General features: G+C 31.4%; 1 protein-coding gene across 1 annotated transcript; it reads right to left on the bottom strand.

Annotated features, from left to right (window-relative positions):
- Window positions 1–251: 251 nt before the first annotated feature.
- LOC100794443 (BTB/POZ domain-containing protein) lies at window positions 252–2,916 on the bottom strand. The gene is made up of 2 exons (NM_001372110.1): window positions 2,551–2,916; window positions 252–959 (listed from the first exon to the last, which is right to left on the bottom strand). Exons 1-2 carry the CDS (start codon window positions 2,875–2,877, stop codon window positions 510–512), a joined length of 777 nt encoding a protein of 258 aa, NP_001359039.1. The 5' UTR covers window positions 2,878–2,916; the 3' UTR covers window positions 252–509.
- Window positions 2,917–27,167: the final 24,251 nt, after the last annotated feature.

Genomic DNA, 27,167 nt, shown 5'->3' with positions numbered 1-27,167 from the left:
AAATGGTGGCAAGGAAAAATTACTTAAATGGGCTTAAATTGAATTATTTTTAAATAAAAAATTAGTTTTTTAGTTCATTTAGAAAGTATATCTCATTAGCTTGTTTCGTTTCGCTTGTTCCTTTTTCCATAAATGTCTCTACCCATATCTTTTTATATTTCTTATTCCTCATAAAGAAGTCAGTCAGCAAAAAGGGCACTAAAGGAGTAAATATGGCATTTGAACGGTAGTAACACTAAGAAGGAATCTCCATCCATAATCACTGCACTAATAAAAATTAATAATACCAGGTATCCAATCTACCAAGAGCCAAAAGGTAATCTAGAAAGAACAATACTATAATGAAAGAGGTGTTAGGTCCAATTGCATGTTTAACTGTTAGTGCATGATAATGTACAATTAAAATACTAAAACAGACTAATTACCAATCAAGAATATAATCCCAACTGAAGTATCAAACCCCAGCTTAAAGATGATTTCACTAGCTTCCTTAGCTCTGTTCCTATAACCTAAAATGCGCCTGCAGTATTTAATAGCCTGCCAATGTATGTTTCATATATTTCCACAACAAGACGAGGATTAGTGTCCACCAGCTCCGCATAACATTCATTTTGAGTGAGCGAGTCCATGTGGTCCAAGATCACTGCCAAGGACACACTTTGTAATTGTTTGCAATTGTATTGATATGCAAAGGCATAGTTAGAAATAGCTTTATCCCAATTCATTTTGGCGATCAAATACTTTTCACAATATGTCTTGAGATGCTTCACCTGATACTTTTCTCCTAAAACCAACAGGTTACAGGCCAATTCATTATCAAGGGACGCTTCAGCAGTGTATAAATAATTAACAAAAGCATGAAGGGTATCATATGATACGTCAGAAATCTTGATGGTGCCACTCCGCCTTTCTGTCATATCATTCTTGAGCATTGCTCTGAAAACAGGAGAGCGACTAACCTAATCGTATCATAAAACATCATTAGTTTCATCAAGAACAGCCAAAACACAAGAATAAATCATAGCAACATCAATGTAGCAAATCTAATCAAGGATGCCTAACTGCACCGGAAAGCAATATCCAAAGTATTTGTGATGCTTGCCTCATTTATTGGTTAAATAAACCAGTCAGGGATAAAAATATTGTGTTAAATTTTGTTAATCAATTTACATATCCGAACTGAGTCCAATTCAATGTGGTGAGAACTACAAGATTCTTGAATCTAATCTGCATACAAATTCAGAGTCAATTCACAGGCCATTGTCAAGCATTTCTTAAAGAAAATTACAAAAACAAAAATAAGAAGAAAGGCCAAATTTTGGATTAGGAAACAAGTTAGGTGGCATTTCCTTCTGTTCAGTTAACAGAAAGAAAAAACTAAAAGTACGAATAAAAGTTATAGCCTTTCATGAGCCATACATATCCTTGGTAAAAATTGTTTCTCAACTCATTTGATCATTATTATAGCATATTATACTACTACTTCACTCCTACCCTGATTTTGGACAAGATAGGTAACACAATCTAGTATACTATGGCATGCAATGTAAAAGTTTCTTGTCATCAACTTAAATCTTGATTGTTTTAGCTGTCAGGAATCAGAGGGTCAGTTGACGGAGGCATTTTTCCCCCCTTCAGGAAAACATGCCTTACGCCGCATTTTATGTGCAATTGCCCAAGATAAAATTTCTGCCAAACAGGCCATTATTCACCTCCCTAGCATGGATTTCAAAATAGCTCCTAAAAGCCTAAAACCTTATTTGCTCTCACCTCTCAGTTATCAAACAGTCAAAATCATCACATCCATTATTGAACTAGTAAAAAAAAAGCTGCATCATTTAATTCATAAATTCAAAGAATAAACCACCATTTTCATTCTCAAACTATTACCCTCTATCCTAAATAGACACCCTAAAGTCTAAAAATTGTTTAAGTAGTTCCTAAAGTATTGAATATCTATCAGTTGAGTCCTAAGTTGTTGTATTTCAGTAAAATTCAGCGACTAATTTGGAGGAATTTTCAATATTTAAGGGAATCCTCAACATGATTTCTAATAAACTTCTAGTACTACTTGAGTAATTTTATTCTGCTGTAAGGACCATTTAATTGACAGTTTACTCTAAATTCAAATGTTATATGCCAGATACGCATGAAACCTAATCCACACAGGTAAAAAAACAGCAAGACCATAGCTTACATACACATGGTTCATTAGAGAATCACAAATTGATTTCATAAACCTTTCACACATAACTTCAATTTTTCGTATATATAAAAAAAATCAGCACAAACGAGGATCAATGAAAAAATCAATTGGACAAAACTAAATCACAGACCACGGACACTGTGATCACAGTAACCACTTAAACCGGAGATATAAGGTTGGTTGAGAGGTTAAGAAAGAAGGGAAGGGGGAAAGGTCGCGGGTTTGATGCCTGCTACTAAGAAAAACTAAACATTTGCCGGAAAAAAATACAGTGACCACTTAAAATTGGAGAGCAACACGCATGCTTCGTCTCAATTGAAAGAGAAGAGAAGAAATTGGCTGACCAGAAGATGCTTGTGAGCGGGAATGGGAGCGTCGTCGGAGTCGTCGACGGGAACGAGGACGACATCGGCGGTGGAAGCGTTAAGATTGGGAGAGGGGAGAGTGAGGAAGGAGACTTTGGATTTGAGCTCCTCGATCTCGTGGCGGAGCTCCTCCTCGGCCTCGTTGGCCTCCTGGTAGCACTCCCTGCAGGTTCCCGAGTCGTCCACGTCGTACTCCTCCTCGCACGAGAGGCACCGCATCACCAGCTCCTCCGCGTCGCTCTCGCTCGTGTTGCTGCCCATCTGCGCCACTGCCGAATACGCCGCCGTGCACCGCCGCGGAGGCATTTCGTACACTGCTGTGCTCTCACGCTCCTAACGACAGACAATAAAAAAAAAAAAAGCTTGCTTGCTTATATACCCTAATATTACAGCCAATAGTACTCAGTACTCACAAGAGAAACGTCGTTTGAGAGGTTCGTCAAACCTCTTCATTAATTTATTTTATTTATTAATTATTTATTTATTTTTAAATTTTTTGTTAGGGTTTGTATCTTTTAACTTGTTAGTTGTAATACAATTTATATATTTTAAATTATAGATTTGAATTATATAAAATTAAATACTTATTCTATGAATGTACAAACTATATATATATATATATATATATATATATATATATATATGTATATATATATATATATATATATATATATATTATTTTCAAAATTTAAATATGATTTTAATACGTATATGATATTTTATCATCTGTTTTTATATTTAACTAAACGGTTTAACCAAGTTATAACTCAATCTAAAAAAACTCCTCCCACTTTCCTAAAAAACAAAAACCTGCTGAAATGTTTGAGTCGTGGATAAGACTATGAATGAACGTTTGATAGGGATAACTTTTTTGTTTTCTAGGAATCTCAAATTGAAAATTTTAATTTTTTATGTATGACATATATTTTAAAAAATTAACATATATTTATTATTTTATAATTTTTAATAAATAATAAAAGTGTATTTAAAAATATGTTAAAGAATATATTGTTAGTACTTATAAAATTTTTGACCTTTTGAATCAATCATAAATTAACTATCATGCATAATCAAATCGATGATTTTTTAATAATTATCTCAAAAATCATATCTATATAATATTAGAGTAAAATGTACATATCTTTTTTAAAATTTAAAAAAATTACACATATTTTTTCTCTTTTTCTAAACTATATATATGTCCCTCCCAAGGTTTAAAAAATTTATACGTCTCCCTTATATTTTTTTAAATTTACACAAACCTCCTAAATATCGTCTAAATATTTGACAATAATTAATGTGTATTGGTAATTTTGATTAAAACAAATTAAAATGTTTTACATCCTCATAAATATAGAAATATTCAAAATTTATCATTGCATTGAGATTGGTGAATTCTTCCTCCCATTCATTATACAATTTAAATAATTAAGCCTCTGATGACCAAATAGTTTTTATAAAATGAACTTGAGGAAATATATTACGTACCAGTATCAGTAACACACCATTTTTTTTATAGGCAAAGAAACTTTTATTGAAGGTAGAGAGCTACACTACTTTAGCACAAGTAGTAACACACCGTTAGATAAACAGAATTTAAGCACCAGTCTAAACCAAGAGAAATTTCATACTCAAGCTTTAGGCAAAGCCAATACTCCAAGGGCCTAATATGTTAACATGATAACAACACCATAAGATCATTTAGCAATAAACCTGAGTTCAAAATACCTAAACATGCAAAGAGAAGGCTTACAAAATCTCAATGAAAGGATCTTGCAAGAGGATTTTAACCTCAAGATCTGATTTTGCATTCAATTCTTGTAAAACTTACAAAAAATTATTTAAGATCTCAAAATAAGATATACTTTTAGAGTAAAGAATGGAGGAGATCTTGAGAGTGATAAGACACTGCAGAATCTAAAAAAAAGTGATTAAGATCTCAAAATGAGATTTTTTACCAAAGATGCTCTTAGAACACTGAACTAACCAAACTGGCATATAACACCATGAAATATATTTCTGAAATTTCACACTTTCATCATGGAGTTGTCCTTAATTCTTCATTTGCATCATGTTAAGACATACAAGTTGAGATATTTGTAATGAATTAGTGATACATAAATTACAACATCTCTCATGCACATGCAATAATACTAATACACAAACCCAGATTAAGTCAAGAGATTGCACGTATTAACATAGCTCTCAATATTTATTATTAAAAAAATTAGTAAAATATATAATTACAATATTGAAATGGAGGCAACGAGGTCGACCCTGAGTTAGTAATAATGTGGTACGGTCAGTGTTACTTCAGTATTCATCTCTTGGCATCTCACAAATTAAAGGCCTTTTCTTGCTTTAAGAAGTTGTGACATTTCCCAATTGAGTCATCTACCCACCATGTCCTGGATCAAAAGAGATTTGTCAAAAGAGTCACAAGAACAATGCAACACGTATGAACAAATCATATGGGGAAGACCAAGTGGAGTGGTTTCAGCTATATTTTCAATATAATCATTAAGTTAAATTTGGACATCATTAGTTTTCATCTTATGCTTCAAATAATAAGTATTATGAAACGAGAGTTGCCACTTAGAATTCTCAATTTCAAGACTAGGTCATTCTTCAAAACGTCAACTAAAGATATACTTCAGAGTGCAGAGTGATGCTGAATAACATTATTAACCCCGTTTTACATATAACACTAGAATCTGCAGTGTCCAAGATAAAACAGAATAGCTATCAATAACAGCTTAGAGAACATCATTTTGCCATTTCCTCTAATCATACCTTCCATAAATGCCAAGAATTATGACTGCATTTGGTCCCCAAATGCAATCGGCCGGAACCCTCTTGTAAGTTAAACTGAGCAACTGACCACTCAGAATTGAAGTACTTGTGCAACACTCCTGCTGCAAACGTAAAGTAATACAGAATCAACAAGGGAAAAGGAAATTGATCATCATGCTCTCTTAGAATTAATTTTTAAATGATAAAATTTTGGAAACAAAAACAAACTGACAAATAGAGAAAAAAAAATCCTTGGCATTATTGCTCTTAAAACAGTAAGCAACTCAACAATATCTCTTAATTACTGAGTCTCTTGACCAATTATTCAACAAGATCCTAAAGCACTAAGAATTGAAACAAACAGAAAATTAGAAAATAAACTCTTTAACATTATTGCTCTAAAATATGAAACACAATATAAAAACAACTCAAAAATATCTCTTAATGACTTGGTCACTTGACCAATTATTCAACAACATCCAAAAGCACCAAGGCATTCTCCAAGTCCCCCCAAAATGCACCAATTATCACAAGTGCTATTCACTTTTAGGCTTTTCAACTCCTCCCATGGGGAATAAACATTGACAAAAATAACACTTTGTCCACCTTCATTCCATGCTCCTTCAGGGCCAATACATCCAATTCCTTGAAATGAATTTTTCAAAATAAAGTACTCCCTACTCCGAAGACATGATAATCCATTCCACATCATATTCCCCCCAAATAGCTTGACATATCTCCTTTTTTATTATCTCTATTTTGGTTTCTTGAATACACACCATTTGCACCCCCTCATCTACTGTTACTTTTTTGATAAACTTCCATTTCAATCCCCCTCACATTATATGACAGAACATTCACTGGAAAAGCTCTGCAAGTTCCTCCTGGAATGGCTATTTCCGCAACCTCAGCTTCCATTTTGTTCCATCAATTCTAATCTTGGCAATAACTTCAGCATCATATCCACACAAAGTTACACCCAGTCTTTTGCCAATATTTAACACCCTTCGCGCCTCTGCCTTGACATCATTGAATCTCATTAAGTTACTCCCTGTTATGCTCCCCATCTGTCTTCAATTCGAACTCTGTTTACCGGTGAGAATACATTCCGATCACCCTCTTCGCGCATTTGGCCCTCATCTTGCAGCGATTGCATCGCCACCAACACTAGACGTTTGCTACCTCCAGCTGCATCTTGTGGGTTGAGAATTTAGATACCCGAATCTGGTAAATAGACCCATCGATCCTTACCCCTCTGATTCCTTGCAATGGTATCAGGAGGAGCATATTCAACATTTGTTAGCTTTTGTGTCTCCTCTGCAATTTGAAAAAAATTATTTTTCAAATAGTTATACAAAATTTTAAATTAGTAAAAAATTAAAAACTAATTAAAATATTTTGAATAACATAAATCACATCAATCTAATAGTCTAACTCAACATTATCCTTTCTTTGATTGGGGGAAAGGTGTGAACGAGAATGATTGAATATGGTCAAAATTCAAACTTGAATGAAGCTAAACGCCAATTTCCAGTGACCAATTTGGTTACTTTATTAATGTACCAGAAATTTCATGCTTTTGAAGTCCGAATCGAACTGATTTGTTCCATCAAGAACGGGTATGTCCAATCTAAAGTTTCCTAAAATTGGTATATTCTTAAACTGATAAATTGTCGAAAATCTATAAAACTCAATAGGTTAACCAATCTTGATTAAAACTATTTTTTTAAAAAAAAACTTTTAAAATAAGTCATTTTTGTTTTAAAAAAATATTATATATTATGATATTTTGAAGTGAAATTTATTTTTTATTATTACCAATTTATATATATTATGTTATTTTTTGTTTAATATCATTAGAATATTATATTAAAATATTTAAAAAATAATTTATTAAAGTCAATAAAACTCTAATTAAATCATTGACTTTTAAATTAGTATCTTAATCGATTTGACGATCAATAAGATTTGAAGAATATTGGGAAATTTGACTGCCATTAAGAATTTAAGACCCAAATCTAGTACAATCTTATGTGAAGCCCTCCATATGACAATTAAACAGATTTTCCAGAAGGTTAGTCATAGTAGCTAGTACGAGTATTTGAATAATAGTTCACATAAGCTTGATCTCTGTGCATTGAAGAATAATAGTACGGATTCAAAAAAGTAAAAGAAGACCGCACAATGATGATTTATCCGTTTTCGCTGTTAAGTCATTCCAGTTAATGTCTTACTAGACTTATTTGAGGGCTTCCCCATTTTGCGACTCTGGCAGGCAAGTAGTAGCGGTTGGTTCCAACATCACAAATTAAAGCAAATAAAGAGCACAAGCTGCCACGCCAGAAAAATATTACAATTTCTACAAACTAATAATAGCCTTACACAGTCACACGACCAATATATTCCTTAGCCTATACTCTAACTCTGTTTTATTATTTTTAAATTAGAAATAAAAACTCAAAGGACACGCCCTTTATTTAAACCACAGAGCCACTGAGCTAGCTTGGGAAGGTTAGAAGCTGATACGAAAGCATGGATGCTGAAAAGAAGGGAAAGGATGCAGAGGAAACAGAGCCATGGCACAAACCCAAGAATGGGAGCGTCTTCCCTAAAGAGAGAGTTTCTGTGAAGCAGATGGTGTACAAAAAAGTGAAGCAGGTTGTGGTGGATTTTGTTGAGTCCACGGCTAAGAAGGGCTCGATTTCGCCAGCTCCTGAGGCCTCAAACTCCAACCATGAATAGAAAATAGTAACTACTCTGTACACTCCTCAGCAGAGCTTCTTAATCTTATATATATTTATACATATATATAGTGTATTGCCTTTTACATATATAGTTGATCCATTTCTTTGTCATTCATGGAGATGGTTATGGTTAATTTTTTAGTCTCTTTTTTTCTTTTTTCATTTCTTTGTACCTTTTCTTTTTGGGGTTGGGGTTGGGGGTGGTGATCACCATTTTATGTATCCATGGTTTATCTATGTGATGTCCTTCTATTCTGAATTTCTGATCAGTCATTGCAGAAAACAAAAGGACAAGAACCCATTTTTCGTGGGGATTGTCTTCTAACGAACTGCTTGTCCATGGATGAATAGAATTAAGTGTGTTACTGTGTTTGGATACCATCAATATCATGGTGGATCCAATAAATTCACGTAAAATACATGATTTTTCAGAAGCAGTCAGGAGTTACTTCAAAGGCACCGTGATTTTAATCTCGATTTCGTGTGATTGCATCATCATCCCAAACATACACTAAAGCCCACAATATAAACAAAACAAAACAGCGCATTTGGGGAAATAACGAAATGCTTGTCCAGGAGTAAATTGAACCAAAAACCCAGAATTCAAGTGTAATTGGAGTGTTTGCCAAACACAAATCGGGGTTGGGAGTTTTGAAAAATGTAACAGCGGTGGAATCCACGTAAGGATCTGTTCGGTAGAGTGCAATGACAAAAAATGAAAATAAATTATAATAAAAAAATAAATAAATTTAAGTAAAGTATAAAACTATAAGTCTCGTCTTTTTCTGTAAACGAGTGAATATAGTACTAGTACACTATGCTCTTTTTCTTTTCTTAGTACTGCAATTAATAGTTTACTGATGGTTATTTCGTACGAGAATTGACACATCATAGATGTGGCTTGAAGTGATCCAAACTAACTTGAACCCAGTTTCATCCATCTTGACGCTGAACCATTTAAGGATAAAGTAATTTTCCAAGAGTGGGGAGACAGAAAGCAAGGTAAAAATACCTCTTTCGGCGGGTAAATAAAGCGGTTCTTGCATAGTTGCATGGCAAGTGTATGCTTCAACAAATTAACAATTTAATGGATTTATCTTTTTCTCTTTCCCAAGTTAGAAAATCTGAGATCCCATTCCCACAATTGCTTCCCCTTTGTAGCCATCTAATTCAGGGTAAGGAAGATAGAGATATGCAACCACTAATCAGTCAAAGTTCTGTGACCATGAGTCACTCAGATGCGGGACAAAGGCTAACCATCTTTTTTTTTTTTTTGCCGGCTTTATGGTAGAGGCATCCAAACCTAAATTGATTCGAGAGAATTTTCTTAATCACATTACTCGTTAAGGATATAATTATTTTTGAATTCTTGAACCACTTTTGAATTTTATTGTGTCATATAAAATATAATATATATTTTTTTATTTCAGTGTTAGATCTCATTTTGAGTTGTTGAATCTTGTTTAGAGAATTCTTGACGATAAAAAAAATATTTTTTTAGAGTTCTTCTCCTAAAAAATAAGGGAAATCTTTGGTGACATCTATAAAACTAGTGTAAATAAATTCTTGAATTCAAGAATTCAGATTAAGAACTTCCATTAAAAATACTATTAATCCCTTGAAAGCTAAGACAGAATTTGTTAAAGCAATAATAATGTAATACCCGCATATCTTGTTGTAACAGGTGTGAAATATTGGATAGCATTTATTTGTTTGGAAATTTTTCCTGACATATGCTGCGACTGGTCAAATATATATCTTTGTCAAGTTTCTGAAATTTGTCTTTTCAGTAGACTTATAAGGAGTTTTTTAAAATGCAAAAAAAATACTAAACATGTAAAAAATGACCCATGGATCATTCATATGTTCTCCACATTTTTTTCTATTAACTATCATATTAAGTTATATAAAATAAAAACAATCACATTAAGCAAAACCACGATTACATCACTCATACGTTAACAAAGCGATCATGTAAGATATGTTCTCTCCACTGTTTTTTGTTTAAAAATCAAAGCTTATCTATTTGACTATTATACAATAATGTTTCCCCATATATTTAAAAGATATATGGAGAACTTAATCCCAAACTCGAGTTGCATAACTGTGTTTAAGAATTTCGAGTTCGGTGTACTTCATTCCACCTCAACCATGAATAAACAAAGAGTATTCACTCAAGCATGATTTAAAAAGGTATTGCGTAGAGCAACCATAATTGAGCAATAACCAATGCTACATAATAATTTTCCTGTATAAAAATAAAAAAATCCAACCCATCACGACAAGCAAATCATGCAAACATCATCATAGGTATAAACAAAAAAAGGGAACGGGCATTCTATTGGTTTAGGATGCACCATAACTAAAGGAATAGTCCAAACGCAAAAGAAAAGGGGAAGAAAGAAAGTGATACAACATACAAATTGCAATGACACCAAGAGAATCTCTATTACCAGTTTCCCTCTCTCTAGTTTCGGTCATAGAAGCAGACACCATATGCTGAAAAGTCCAACATTCGTAATTGATTATTCTAATGAAAACATGAAATGTTGAAGACTTGAACTCTTTGTGCGCGTTCACACTTACCGTAGACAAATGGGATAGAAGGCCCGTCTTACTCCACATATTAATCTCTCTCTATAAAGAGAGACAAAAAGGGAATCTAGTTATGTTCAATAAGGCAAATAAACAATCAAAAATAAAACAACTATAGACATATTTATGTTGAATTTCAAAGTCATGACTCATGATGATTACAGTATTACCTAAAAAATGTCAATGTTATCCATTATGCATATATATAATTTTTGTCTAGTATTTTTTTTTTTGTGGATTTACAGCACATATACAATTTTATTAATGTAGAATATTATTATACATTATTCATACACTATATTTTGAATATGATTAACACACAATATAGTTAATATATATATATATATATATATATATATATATATATATAATGTCTATATTGATAATTTAATTTATATAAGACAAGTTTATATTAATGGAGCAATCTTAACACCTACCAGTAACTTTTTCTTATCAGCACATGACTCTCTCTTTTTTTCTTTTTTGTTTTTTAATTATGCTTCATTAAAAACAAGGCAAAGTACTAGTGGTTATATCAAACAGGATTGTTCCACCTGATCAACTTTTTATTCATGATAATTCCCTGTTTTGTTTCAAATACAGGATTCATCACTATATTAGCAAACAATATGCAATCCTATTTTAAATAAGAGCAATTACTGTTATTTTACCGAAATACAACCTGCACGAAACAAACAAATTCATACCTAGACGGTTATGATTTTTTTGAAAATAAATAGTAATTAAAAAACTAATAAATGTATGAAGTATCTTTTGATAGAATACAACCTTGGTGCGGATATTACGAAATAGCTTTCGTAAAATTTTAGCATTTCCGTTTAAATAAATTGTGTCCCGGATCATGCAATGGAAAGAGTCTCTCCTTAATACTAATAATAACAATAATAAATGCTCTGTTTCATATGTCTCTAGTAAATCATTAGGATAATAGTTCGGAAGAATCTAATTCGCTGTTTCTAGGCATTTCCTGACGTACCATGGAGAAAATTCAAATAGGTCATTTGGTAAAGCACATAATAGAAAGAAGACACCACAATGAATTCAACCAGTAAGAGCATACTTATAGTACATAGTAATGCATTTTGCACTACGCATATCTATTTAATGGGACCATGCCCTATCACAAAAGAATTATTTTAACCAACCAATTAAATATGGGCTGCTTATTTAGCAATTGATGGATGGTAAACGAGTTAATCATCAACCAAATATATCGATGAAAAGTAAACGTAAAGTTATATTTCTTAATTTTTTTTTTTTAAAAAAATGTGATATAAAGGCCAAAATTGATGGATGGAAAGTAATGACGCTATTCCGTTCAAATTCTTCGAATGAAATAATTATCGATACTAGGCTGTTTCCGAATGATGACTATACTTTGACTGTTTTCGGATAAGGAAATTTATTGTGATTCTGGTTAAAAAATTTACATGTATTTTTTTTTTAAAAAAATTACAATAAAGATTTAACAAAATTAAAATAGAGGTAACCTTAAATAATATTTTTTTTATAAAAAAATTAAACGTGTTTTAGTTTTTTAATCAGTGTTTTAAACACATTTGTTGCATTCTTTATACTGTAACAAAAATAATTAAAACATGTATGCATGGTATGGTATAATAAGGAAGACTAAAAGCAGTTTTTCATAAATAACTTGAGTATTATCAGTCCCAATCGTAGCTTTAGCAATTTTCAAACCCAGCATCACACATTTTCATGTTCACATTTTTCTAGTGTATTTACAAATCATTTTTAGTTTATAATGGAAGTGAAGATAAAGGAGAGGATAAAGAACGAAAAAAGATATATATAGTGGTTTGGTTCGACAAAAGAAAACATGAGAGGAAAAAAAATGGAGTGGGTCTCACTCCAGATGAGTGAAATTAATCATAATTAATTAGTTAAGAACATTAACCTCCAAAGAGACATGTGCAGCTTTGACCACCAGAGCCCTGGATATGCCTATTTTCATCCTTCCATTTTCAAAGACACCAAACTATAAATATTTACATAATAAAAACTTAATTAAACTGCTTATATACAAACACATCCTAAATTTAAAGTCACCAATTTCACATAGTCAAGCTACTATGTGTGTAGGTAACCGAAATTACATTTTCTCTTTGACTATGAAAACAACCTTATATGAGAATTTATGCGATAAACACTAATTAATTAAACTGTTTATAGAAACAAATTCTAAATAGTCAAGCTACTTTTGGTTTTTAAAATGTACTATCTGACAAAATAATTCTTAAAATTTGATTTTAAAAATAAAAGAGAAAAATCAGTTTGTGCCAAACATTTGTCTCCGGTGTATCAACATTGGTCTTAAGATGGTGAGGTTAAAATGTATATATGTAGATATGTCTGCTAGCTAAATCATCATGATCAATCATAGATCTTTTTAGAGTTGCATTAAAGGCTATGAGTAATTGAGTATTATATATATGCAGCAATTTCTCCTAATTATGAGAAATGTCTATCTAGATGATGAGGTAGGAGTTGGCCCACGCCATCCACTTGGTGTATAATATAATATAATCATTGTCCCTATTTATTTTTATTTTTTGGTGGGTTTAGGTGGTTCAATTTCATGAGGTGAATTGAATGAAGACACTTTATATGATGAACTATTCTCTGAGAATCCGGGCTGCTTAAAAAGAAAACGTGTGGGTATGTGAATACATTTTAATTTTTAAAAAATCATTTTATCATATAATCTGTCTTCATATAATAGATTTGAGAATTCATTTGTAAAAGTAAAATTTTAATTTTTTTTCACTCTCTAAATTAACTTATTTTTCATATTCTTCTCTTATTATAAAATATTTTTCGCACAGGGATTATAAAAGATTATTTCTTTTAAGAGTTTAAAATTAAACTTAAATTTTATTCTATTCTAATTTAATCATAATAATTCATATTTTTATAAATTTAAATAAAATTATTATAATTATTATTAAGAATATATTATTATCTTTAAACACAAATTAAATATATTTTATTTTAAGTTATAATAGATCCTATAATCTTTAAAATGATGATATTATAACTGTAATATTATTTTAAATTTAAAACAAATGAAATAATTTTTATATATTTCTATTTTAATTAATATTAAAAATAGTAATAACATAAGTGTCTAGTTTTTAACCTTTTTTTTATAGTTCTTAAGCTTATTTGTCAACCAATAAAAGATTCTCACTTTGATTCGTAGTATAAATTATTCTTTCAAGAATTTCTCTTACAATACAAGAACGCTCTCTAATTAAAAATTTAATTTTGTTTGACATAAATTTTCGTCATACATTTTTTGCATATATATTTAATAATGCGAGAGTATATCATTTAATAAGTGGCTCATTAAAACGTTATTATTTAATAAATTCAATATTTTACGGAACTTGATAAAAAAATATATTTTTTGGTACATTTATTAATATTTATTTGATAAAAATATAAAAATTTAGTTAATTATGTAAAAAATTACATTAATAATGTATCAAATTAAAAAATTTAAAGTGTGTTTAATTTGTAAAATTATTTTTTTACTAATAGTTATAAAACTGTTACCTTATTTTTAATTGCGAAACTTATTAAAAATGAAAAATAGAAATAAAACTATCTTAATATGATATACTTTTACAAAATGTCAAATTTAGCGGTTCCAATAATAGTATAATTTTGTTTTCTTAAAGAGATGGAACACTTTCTGCCGATGCCTCTCGTCATTGATGACAGAAGAAATCTTTGAACATGACGCTCGTTGCTACCCCACAATGACGTTCCACACCGCGTCACTTTTCCCACTCAGAACACATCCTACCCACTGCCTAAATTTTCCACCGTTAGATTCAACTTTCCTAAAAAATATTTTTTTAAGGGTATTCTAGTAGAATTAACAAATTGCATTAATTATTTCAAACTCAATTAATTAGCTATTTATTTACTCTCTTGTTTTGCCAAAGTTATTTATTTGCTTATAGATAGAAATCAGTGAATTAATCAACTAATTACTCAACCTCTTATAAAAAGTTACACATATTAATCTATATTTAAGTTAGTGATACTTTGTGTCAAATCACCTAATATGGACAAAATATTATAAGAGATTTGAAGAGATTTTTATTTTATTAAAAGACTTCAACTAATTAATAAATAATGTGCCATAACTAGAATTGCAAAACTTTGTGGGAAAATGTAGAATAACGATAATTAAAGATGGCGATTATTTAAGCCCCTCAAGGCCTCAAGTTGGATTAACCACAAATCAACAATCATACAGAAAGCGAAAGAGAAAGTGAGAAAATGATGAGGAAATTGAGTATTTGTGAAACAAACACAAAAGCAGAGCAGGGTTCAAATTCAAGCAAGAAGAATGAGAGTGGGAATATAGAGCCATGGCACAAACCCAAGAATGGAAGTGTAATACCCGCCAATAGAAAGTCTGTGAAGAAATTGATGTGCGAGTGCATAGTCACCATGTGCTGCAAGTGCTCCAAGAAGATAGTTCCATCACAGAGTGCCACCAATTCTGAGTAAAAGAAACACTGCATGTTTGTTCTGCTAATAAGTTTGCTAATGATATGGGTGCATAATTATAGCTTTTCATTTGTATTTGTACAAGCTTCTGAATCTTGATGTCTCTTATGTTACACACTTTTCTTATTAATATATACTAGTATTTAGCAGCAATTACTTGGGATCATCACATCTCCACCTCCCAATATTAATCATTCTTATTATAATTTTAAATGAAAAGACATTATAAAATATTCAACTCAGTAACAAACATGACATTTTTAACAAACGCTCGTCATCATATTTTGCTGACATAAAAAAATTCACGCCCTTTTACAACTAAGCCTGTCCGTGAAAGGATGAAACGATAGCCTGTCACATACATTAATAGCAACAAAGAACAATAAGTGCGCATATTGAGCTTCAGCTTATTATTTGTAACAAAACCGAGCATAGATGCAAGAAAACATCAGATTCTAAGGCCCCAAAAAAGTACATTAATTCAAAGTTATTGGAGTACTTTTTTTTCAGTCATTCCTTTCTTATTATCGTTTCTAATATTTTGCTTAGTTATTACTTACTTTTGTATGCTACTGCAATTTCATCATAGTTTTGCTTCTAGTTCCCCATCTAGTTTCTCCTAGCCTGACAGAAGACTCTTCTGAACAAGAATCATCTTGATCCTTTCCAATTTTTTCTAAGGTATCACGCTTGTAGCTCTCAGAAAAGCGTGACTGAAAGCGAATATTGTAATTAACAAAAATTACTTACTATCCAGCCATTGAAAACTTGAGCTTCTTGTCCATATGGGAAAGTTCTTTAAGCTTTTTCAGCTGAAGAGGTACTTATTGATTGAGATAAAAACCTTTCTCTTCCATATCTTCAAGTTGAGGAGTTTCTGACCCATAAATTGACCACCGATCAATATTCAATATAGCACCCATTATCATGACTGGAATGGCATATATTCCTCTCGTGTGAAAAGTTACAAATTGGTCGGACTTAACAACAATTTTTCTTTCCTCCCCGCTTTCGGATACCTTTACAAAGGCTTCACAACTTCTTTATCTAAATTTGTGGCATTTCTAGCTATCCCTTTTGGAGCTGGTGTTTGAATATATCGTGATTCAACAAAAATAGGAGTCAATGCAAAACCAAGAGAATAAATAGTACAGTATAATTCATTTTAGTCCATCTTGCTATAATAATATTTTTGACAGATCTGATGTGAAAACAAAGAATTATGAATGTCTGCCTAATATTGATCCTTAATTAAAAGTAACGTAGTAATCAATCAAACTCATGAAAGTTCTACTAAAGATATCAATCTATAGTTAAATATAGTTGGACGATAACAATTAATATACTAGATCAATCAAACTCCTAAAAATTTCCTTAATCTACAGACAAATATAAACAGTGATAATTAATTGTAATATTTTTCAAATATAGAACATTAATTGTAACATTTCCTAAAAATTGGAATGATTTTAAAAGTGAGGGTAATCAGGTTAGGGATCCATGTCCATCCCATTGTTAGGATGTCCAGGCATTTTATCTTATTGATTTAGGACATTTTATCTTATAAATTGAGATACTAAAAATTATTTTATCTATCATTATACATGTTTTCAAAACCTTAAGTTATTGTAACTTTATCAGAAAAAAAATGTATTTCAATCAACGTATTCACCGCAAAGAACTATCCAAGAAAAAAGATAATTTAAAAAAAAACAAAAAAAACATAAAATCATGATTGTGTTGTATATCAAATTTTAAATCACAATGGAATCATCATTTTATTGTGTGTCAAAATTGATACACAATAAAATTATTCTGGAATATATATATATATATATATATAAAGAATCATGTTTCTGTTGTGTTATTCTACACAATAAAAACATAATTTTATTGTCTTAAAAAAATTATCATGTTAGGTGATTTGAAGGAGACGAGAAAATATAAGAGTTGAAAAAGTGAGGGACAAATGAGGAGTGAGAGAGAAAAAGAGAAGGATGGGGTGTAGGAAAAAGGGAGGAGATATGATGGTAAAATTGCTAAGGCTGTTAGTGTCAATTTTAAGTGTTGGAAGAAGGACTGGGGGTGTAGGAAAAAGGGAGGAGATATGATGGTAAAATTGCTAAGGCTGACGACTCAGGCGCGTATCCCATATATATTTCATTGTTTTGAGTAAAATCTTGTATGGCTCCTTTTAATGTAGGGTTTGTTTGAAAAAAATTGGTTAAATTTTTAAAAATTAGTTAAATATTAAAAATTTAGTTAGAAAGTTGAAAGTATTAACTATGAATTGGAAACCTGTAAATTATAGTCTATTGAATTAAAATATTTTATAAAACTAATTGTTGAATTAGTTAATAAATATAAAACGATATAATCCATTACTTAATTACATAGAAATTAAAATTTACTAATTTTGTATTTTTAAATATTCATAATTTAATTTATTTTTAATCATTTATCACCTTGAAATTTAAGAACTTTTTAACTTGTATATTCACTTATAAATATTTATTAAATAAAATAAGATAATATAAATGATTTATATTATTAATTTGATATTTTTATAAAACAATATTTAATTATTTATTTAAAGAGAATAATACACTATTACTTTAAAAACAATGGATGTTGTGGAATTTATTTATATATTATGAAATGTTTCTTTCTTCTTCACTAAAAAATATTTTTAAAATGAATTAAGCCATTTTTTAATTTTAAATTAAAAATATTTTTTTTGTATAGATAAAATTTTAAATAACATTTCTTCTCAAGAAATTATTTTTCTTATAATTTTGAAATTTTATCATGAAAAATAAAATGTTTTACTAAAATAGCAAAGTAAAGCGTTTAAAAATTAAAATAAATAGTGTGTTTTTAAAATAATAATCCAACAAAGTTGTTAGTAAAAAAAAATGAAAATATGGGTTAATATGAAATGTCATGTTTTTTTATCAATAAATATTAGTTTGTTAATTTTATTAAAAATATCACCATAATTGAAAGAATTATAAAAGAGACACTAATAAATGTTCGAAGTTAGAGAGGAGTGTTAGGTTTTTTTTTATAAAAAAAAAAAAAAAAAACATATAGACAAATGAATTCTCAAAATATAATAGGATAAAAATGAGAACAAAAACAGTTCTATTTAGAAATTCCTATTCAATGAACATATATATTTAGTAGTAAACTATTGAGAAATTTCAGTTAGCTTATCTTAGTGTTGTGGCCGTCGCTATAGCAGTAACATCATAGCACTCACCTGCATGCAGCCGCCTCTTCCAAAATCAAAAAACAAAGATTATCATATTCTTAGACCTATCCGGGCATATATCATTACATGGAGTTAACTTATATATGACTTTACACCTTTACCACAACTGAACATCTTCCTTTTTTGATCATAAATAGAAAGTGGGGGAATTGATGATCGATGTATAATAATTAAAAAAAAAAAAAAACTATAGACCGAAAGAAACCTTATGTTACTAAAAGTTGAGTGATGCTCTCGTCCCTTGTTTTTTTTTTTATTTGAATCTGATGCACTCCCTATCTTGATGGAAACTTGAATTCCCGTTGAACTAGCTAGGAGAGATTCCGTTTGTTGTAATTAAATTTTGTATTTGGTGAAATATGGATGGAAGGTTCACACGTGGTTAATCATGCTTGGACAATCTAAGCCTGCAGAATAAAATAATACAGTCATGCGTGTCAGGACCTACTTGGAAACTTTTAGTTGGACCATTACTTTAGGTTGGCCGTTTCCTATTTATTCAATAAAATCCTAAGTTATGGTTCTGTCACATAGACATAGCATTTTCAAGGCAACCAAGCGAATCACATTTGAATTATTTTCTCGTTAAGGATTTTCGTATGGTCGATTCCTGCGGGGCCAATCAATGAAACGTATGAGGATTTTCTTCGATAGGCACGTGCTGCTTGGATCAGAGAAAATTAATTTAAGTAGAATCGATTCTGTGTAGCACTGTACATAGAGTCATGCTTTTCCCCCCTCTTACAGTACGTAGACATACTAATTTTCACCTTTTGGTTTATTCTTTCATGTTATCTCACTTCAACAAAAATAAATTATATATGATAGAAATCTAATATACCATACATGAGATAAACTTCTGTCATACTTATATTTATTACCACAAAATTTGTCAACAATATTTTAGGCCAAATCTTCTGTGATGAACATTTAACTTAACTTTTTATGTTTTATTTTTTAAATCTGATTTTCTGGGTAGCATGCATGATAAATTGACGTGACCATAAAAGAACTGTATAACTAATAGATGTACTATAAATGAATGTTCTAAAGTTTCACTAAATCTATAATCAAACCTCAGGACCCAAAAAAAAATCCACAATCAATCAACCACAGGGCCAAAAAAAATCTATAATCAACCAAGGATATTCTGTTAGAAAGGATTCCCATCTTGACACTTATTAATTTTACCTTAAGGTAACAATCTTTTTATTTATTTGTTTTATAATATTTTTTTTCTTTATGATAAAATAAAAATTTTATTTTTAATTTTTGATACTTTTTTTAGTTCCTATAAATTATTAAATTTTGTATTTATTCACTGATAAATTTTTTCATTTGCTATTAGTCTCTTAACAAATGATTTTTTTTTCATAAGTAATTAATACAAAATTTACTAATTCAACAAAAATTAAAAATAATGTCAATGACTAAAAATAAAAATATTATTTTATTAGGAATTTAATGTAAAGAAAAAAATTATTATAAAACAAACACATAATAAATATTTATTCGAAATCAAAAACATATTTTATTCTCTATAAATTTATCAAAACATCAAAATAAAATAAATCACGTTCTAATACTCAAACTCTCCATGTATAATCTGATCAACATTATCTCATGTTAACGCATATATACCATACCCTAATAGTATTTGATCAAACAGATCATGAATGGGGACATGCCAAAAGAGACAAGGCAATGATCGAAAAAGATAGATTCTGGTCCTTTTTTTCCACATTCACATTGAACGTGCGAACATGCGGCCCTACTACAATAAACTAGGAATCTACTTGGCAAAATTACACACTATAATTGAGACTATTTTCGAGGATACTTCGTGATCTTTTCCTATGCAATTCTGCTTTTTATTTATATACGTTGGTAAGCAGTGCGCTCATTACGAAGCACAAAGATATACAAACTCAGAGAAAGAAAAGAGAGAGCGTACGTGGTGAGTGAGAGGATATGGGGATGGATCAAGGTGCAGGAATGAGTACTAAAAAGTACGAGACAAAGGTGAAGAACAAGAAGAATGCATTTGCATCGGTGATTCCTGCTCCAAGGAAATCCGTCAAGAGAATGGTTTTTGAGTCCTTGGTTGAATTTTTTGTTAATTTGTTTCCGTGTGATCCAAGGAAGAAACGCAAGTAGTCATGAAACGGTGCTTCTAAAATGAACCCAATGGAAGAAATTAAGACTTAACGCATGTGTTTGCAGTTAGGACTTATATGTAGTGCTTCTTATCCCTTCTGCAGCATGATCTTGGCACCCTACCAAGATCTCGGAGAATGCTCTTAATATTTCTGCTAAACTTGTGTTGTTTGATTTAGTTTTAGTGCTTGTATATGTTTCCAATCTTTCATGTTCCACCCTTAATTTTTTATTTTTTTTTTACCTTTCTTTCTTCCCTTGGCAAGAAAAGGTTTTAAGTTATAGTTTTGTACTTTTGTTGTGATTATTAATGTTGTGAAAAAATTACAGACAAATATAGTGGATGTAATCATATAAACCCCAAAAGTTTTGAAGGTGCAGCCAAAATTACAACACTAAGACCGTTTAAAACATATGACGAACACGCTACCCCATTTATGGAAGCAGAGAAACAGAGTATATTCGAATTAACTGCACATAAGGTCTGATTACGGTAAATTTCATGGGAAACACCAAGCGGGAAAATTTTGGATGTTGGACATGAATCACATCACATAATCTTTCTTGTCGCTGACATATAATATAAGAAAAAACGCGTGGGGTCATCAATATTCGCTGGTGTACGTAAAAGCCTAATTTGTTTTGAACTTTCAACCCTACACAGTCCCGGTCAGTGGTATATATGCACGGCCATACTAGGGACCAAATGTGGGGCAGGTATAATCACTCTAATAAAGAATTCATATCTCAAACAGCATCACATAAATTATATGCTTATCACACCATATAATAGCGTTGAGAATTGGTATCACTAGTTTTTTAATTGGTATCACTAGCAGCTGACAGACAACAAGCAACACTGTTGATGCATAGAAGGAATAAGGTAAACTACACATTCCCAAATAAAGAACTCAGCTTCATTTCCTCAGTTATATGTAGTGCTCTTTTTGAGAAAAACAGTGTAAGGTGGGGACTAGCAATAAGGACCAACTGATCCAAGCCATAACAAAAAAAAAATAATAAAATTAACCAACAAAACAAAGTGTAATCCATCAATTAGAAGAGGGGGGAAAGGGAAATGACGCTTAACTTTTGGATTGTTTTTAAAGATTGCAGCAAGAGACTCTAAACTACCGCCACTCTTAAAATTGCCCATTGTTTTTTTAAATTACTATATGCACCTCCTTATTTGTTAAATACACCCATTCCGTGATGTTGACATTTTTACCCTAAAAATATACCCCTTCAATCTTATGGCATCTTGTCTTCGCCCAAGCCCCCCCCCCCCTCCTGCTTCATATCCACCAACAATAACATCCCTTCTATCGCAATGTGGGTCACGATGAGACGATGAAATAAAATTAGATAAATTATTTCCCAAAAAAGAAAAACTTTGGGAGTCGTCACCAACGTTTATTAAAAGAAAACATTGGAAAAACCAAAAATATTAGGAATGGTCTATGATTTGAGAAAAAAAAAAGGTTCCGAAGTCGTTTACGCATAGGAAAAGTGTTAGCACCCCACGCGTTCATCAAGAAGATGATAACCTTTAATCGAGTGTGCTAAAAATAAAGTGAAATTTTAATTATTATCTTTCCTTGAGAACATGAATTATGTTTGTTATATTTTTTTATTTAGGGGAAAAAAGAAAACAATGTTAATTTAGAAAAAAAGAAGAAATTTTATGTTTTTTTTTTACTTTTTTAGGTCGACAAGGTGTTTGCCCTAACTCCTACGTATCCTAGGATGCAATGAGCAAATCATACTTACGTAGTTCTTTGTAGAAAAAAAGCTTGTGTGTTGAGTTGATTTTATTTTATTTTTTGAAAGATTTTGGTTTTGTAATAAACTTTGTGAAGTGAAGCAAGTCGGAAACTCAGCATGACATTTACAAAATTTACTCACATTTTATTGAAACAACACCAAGCAAGTCGGAGATCCAGGATGGAGTGCGTAGAACATGAAAAAGGAGAACTAAGTGATCATTTATTTGAGAATTTTACCTTTTTTAGAAAAAGACTTCAGTTTTGTGATAAACTTTGTGAACTCAAGCAAGTTTGAGACTCAACATGACATTCAAAAAATTTACCCATACATTATTGAAACACTATCAAACAAGTCGAAGAACCAGTGTGGAGTGCAGAGAACGCAATCATGTACTAAAGAATACTAATGCAGATTTACAAAAATAAATAAATAAATAAATGACATAGTACTATGAAATCAAATAAGTAGAATGGGAATAAAAATGGATAGAATTGAAGTGGGGAGTGCACTTAGTAATTAAGGATGCGAGATTGAAACATAAGGAAAATAAGATGAATAACAAGATATTTACAATACATTATTAATTACATTAACTAACTAGACAATGATAAAAAGAAAATCACATTAACAAATAAAATAAACGATAGAGACAATAAAAAAATAAAATAAAATAACAAGTTGTCCACTAATATTTATAATTATTTTCACTTTCCTTTTTTTTGTTTTTGTTGTTACTCTTTTGTTTTTTTTCAAAGTCAAAGGGTTGACTTAAACTAAGTCAACATTGATGGAGTGCTGACATGACGAGCCTAATCACCAATCTAAATGGCAGGGGTGCATATATATAGGAAGGGGGAATAACCATTAGTATGTGTTTTATTCTAGACTTCGCAAAAATGGGCTAGGCTCAAAATAAAAAAAAAGGTGCATGTGTTAAAAAATGAGGTGTACATAGCGATTTAAAAAAAGGTGCATGTGTTAGGCCCAAAAAAAGGAGGTCTATATATTAAAAGGACATGTAAACAGTACTATTTTTTTTTTTGGACTAGGGTTGGAACCATGTTAAGGGTGACTCAGTCCAACCCGCAATTAGGCAACATGGTTGAAAAAATCCTAAGTGTCTAACCTCCAAAATAGTGCAGGAAAGGAGTAGCACCTCCACGAAGGGTGGTGTGCCTCCCCAGCGCCACTCATGTAGGGCCCAGCGATGCAAGACCGCCACAGGGGCGGCGACAGCACAACGACGACGACATGGAGAAGGCATGTGGGCACAAACGAAACAAGATAGAAGAAACAAAGGTGATTACGGAATGTGTGAAAACTCAAAACAAAATACAATAACGAATAGAAAATAGCGATTTAATCCACAGGAACCTCGTTGGTAGCCAAGGTGTCCATCGGCGAGATAGAACAGAACAAAGCAATAGATCATGAAAAGAAAGAAAGAAAAAAGAATGGGAAAAAGAAGAAAAGGAGAGGAAGAGGGGAGAGGGAAACATGAGTGAGGAAATAAAGGATTACCTAGTGACTCCTCTATCTTTTCTGACAACATTGTCAAATGACACGACATAATTGATCCGTTTTTCATCCTTGAAATTCGTACCACATTTTTGTGTCATTAATACACATGTTCTTTTCCTCTTTTATGCACTATGTTTCGTCCTTTTGACCTAATGAACTTTCCTTGAGAGCCTAATAGATTACACAATCTATATATATATTCTTTCCTTTTCATTTTTTTTAAATTTTTTTCTGTTTATTTTTTAAAATACTTTTCTTTCTTCTTTTTTGTTTTTTTGTTTTTTAGGGTTACACCTTCTTCTCTTTACATTTAGATACCTCCTCCCCTCTCACCGTTAAGAGATTTATTTGTATTCGTTTATCAAAATTTACGCAAACCTGAAGTCAATGTTGCTTTCCCAAACATGAAGATCCCCAATCCCATACTCACTCTCTTCTTCCTCTTAGAACCCTCCTTTAACACACATGGCAGTTGTAGCACTAGCAACTAGCAAGCACAGGAACATGCTTGAACAGTGGTCAATTTTTCTATTGATTATAATATTCTAACCTCTCTCTCTCTATATATATATATATAATCCTAACAATTAGCACCTTAGTCAACTTCAATCAAATTTTGATAAAAAGAAGAGAGAAATGAGATAGGCCAACATTTTAACGTTGGTTAAAATGATTTTGGTCCACGTTTGCCCGGTAAAGAGGGTGAGGCAGGCCAAATTGACAACTCTAAGTGAGAGGAAATTTTAAAAAATATATAGCTGATGGCACACCATATTTTAGCGCGTTAGATTCTCGCAGTGACAAACAAAAGACGTGGGTTTGACTAAATAGTTTATTTTTTTCTGGGGGCCCCTAAATTTATTCCCCCAATTTTCAACTTGTACACCAAATTATTTTTTGTTAAAAAATTTGAAGAAAAAAAAAATCTGATTCTCTCATATTTTTCCTCAACTAGACAATGGTGTTATCTTTTGCTTCTTCCATTTTTCTTGTCCGTGCACCCAAATTTGTGAAATAAAATGAGATATATAGATTATGTGTGAGATTAGTTAAAAATTACATAATATCCGTGGAAAACAAACATGGGAAAAAGACATGTGAGAATTGTGCAGTTTGGTAAATTATTTGATAGGGATATGTTAATTGTCTTATTTTCAATTTCATCATCCAAAGTAAGATCAATTTCAATTGGACTGACGTCTAGAATTTTTTTTCTCTGTTAAAAGTCAATGCTGATTTCACATGAGTTTACTCATTACTCCAATTCAACGACAGTGACTTTACGTGTAATCCTAATTAATGTTGATATTTTTAAAAAAAAACATTTAACTAATGTTGATAAATTGGGTACCTTAAATAAGTTAGTGTATGTTTGGAAACTGATTCGAAATTTAAACACGCTATTACTCACTTTTTCACGTCTTCTCTTTCCTTAGCTGAATTCTGACTTTGGATTGATAATTAATTGATGTGAGATGACGCAGCTGGCAATTGTAGTGTTTGTGTTCGACAGTAAGGTCTAGAAAAAGACACGGACACAGCTTGCAGGTTTGGTCAACCCAAAGAGTGGACCAGAGAAGATGAAACTAGAGAAAAAGATGATATTTGCTTTCTTGTTAACTAATTTTGTAAATGTTCATATTTTACACATTAATATGGAGGATCCCCCAGTTGGAACCTTCATGGAAAAAATACAATTTCAACTCCCAATTGAACTCAGCAAAAATGAAAGTGAGAAATATCATGTTTATCATTTTATTCAAGTTTTTGTCAATGGCCTTGGGCCCTTCGCCCTCGGCTTTAATTCCCCCAAATCCTTCGTTTCTTTTCTAGACTACTTCATGAGAAAAATATTGATGGGCATTGACATTGAGCATTAATGAAATTAGGGAAGTCACCACGTCCACGTGTGTTTCACAGGTTGACTTAGGTTGGTTTATTCAATTTTTTTTATTAAAAAAAAGTAATTTTGACAAGTTATAAAAGGAGTTTACTTCTTTAAAAAATAAGTTTTACTTTTAAAGATTTTATAAAGAAAACATTATATATTATTTTGTTCAATTATGAAAACCTCTTTTCATTTGAAAAGCAGTTATAATTTTGGATTTTTTTTATATAAATAAAGAACATAATTGTTGTTCAGGTTGACAATTGTGCTTGAACGGAATAAAATTACTATAGAAAATAAAACTCTCTTAATATTTAACCTAGTTTCAAATTCAAATTACTGATTAAATTGAAATAATTTTGTGCCAATTGTCAAAACTTTTCAAAATTATTAGAAACAAACTTTTTCTTAAATAAATACATGATAACTGCTAAATAATTGTATTTTGATAATAGAAAATAAGGAAAAATTGTCTTTAAAAATAATTATTTAGCAGTTATTTGCGCTTCAATATTAAAGAATTGATGTTTTGTTGAATTTTGGCTGCAGATATAAAAACTGGAGGTGTAACAAGCAAAAAGGCAGAAAAAATTAAAGAAAAGAAGAAAATCCGAAGCAAGCACAATCCAATACGCGCGCTCAGCGCGCGTCACACGCTAAGCCCATGATCCAACAGAAGCGCGCGCTAAGCCTGCAACACGCGCGCTAAGCCCGCGATCTAACAGAAGCACGCGCTAAGCCTGCAACACGCGCGCTAAGCCCGCGATCTAACAGAAGCACGCGCTAAGCTTGCAAAATGCGCGCTAAGCGCGCGATCTACACGCGCTGAGCGAGGGGGTGTCGCGCTGAGCGCGCATACGAAGGCCCAAAGCCCACTTCAGCAGCTATAAATAGAGAGTCAGTCCAAGGGATCGACACACCACCACAGAACCCCCTCTCCTAGGGGTTTCACTTACTCCCTTTCTTTCTTTCACCCCTTCTCGTTGTAAAATCCTCAATGGCCATGAGTGGCTAAACCCTTAGTTAGGGTCTGACAGGCCTAGAAGCCAATGCAATGTATGATGTACTCTTCACTATTTATCAATGCAATACCAGGTTTTTCTTTCCTATTTTCTTTTCTGTTTTTACCTTGCATACTCATCTTTATATTCTGTTAGGGGTTAGATGCTCGGAAGAGGGTAACTTCTAAATAAGATTTAAAGAAGATATGCATGCATTAGTTTTAGGGATTAGACACTCGGGAGAGGATAACTTTTAATAGAACGAGGAGAAAAGATATTATAATAAAATC

The sequence above is a fragment of the Glycine max genome, chromosome 4, assembly GCF_000004515.6.
Source record: "Glycine max cultivar Williams 82 chromosome 4, Glycine_max_v4.0, whole genome shotgun sequence".
In the NCBI taxonomy this organism is placed as follows: domain Eukaryota; kingdom Viridiplantae; phylum Streptophyta; class Magnoliopsida; order Fabales; family Fabaceae; genus Glycine; species Glycine max.
Note: the sequence above shows the minus strand (reverse complement) of the source record. Positions and strands in the feature narration are given on the sequence as shown.

Bases quoted from the DNA above. Each gene is read 5' to 3' on its own strand.
- LOC100794443 (NM_001372110.1), bottom strand. From the start codon at position 2,877: ATGCCTCCGCGGCGGTGCACGGCGGCGTATTCGGCAGTGGCGCAGATG. The intron at 960-2,550 runs GTCAGCCAATTT...TGATACGATTAG, and splicing joins CCGCTCACAAGCATCTTCTG to GTTAGTCGCTCTCCTGTTTT.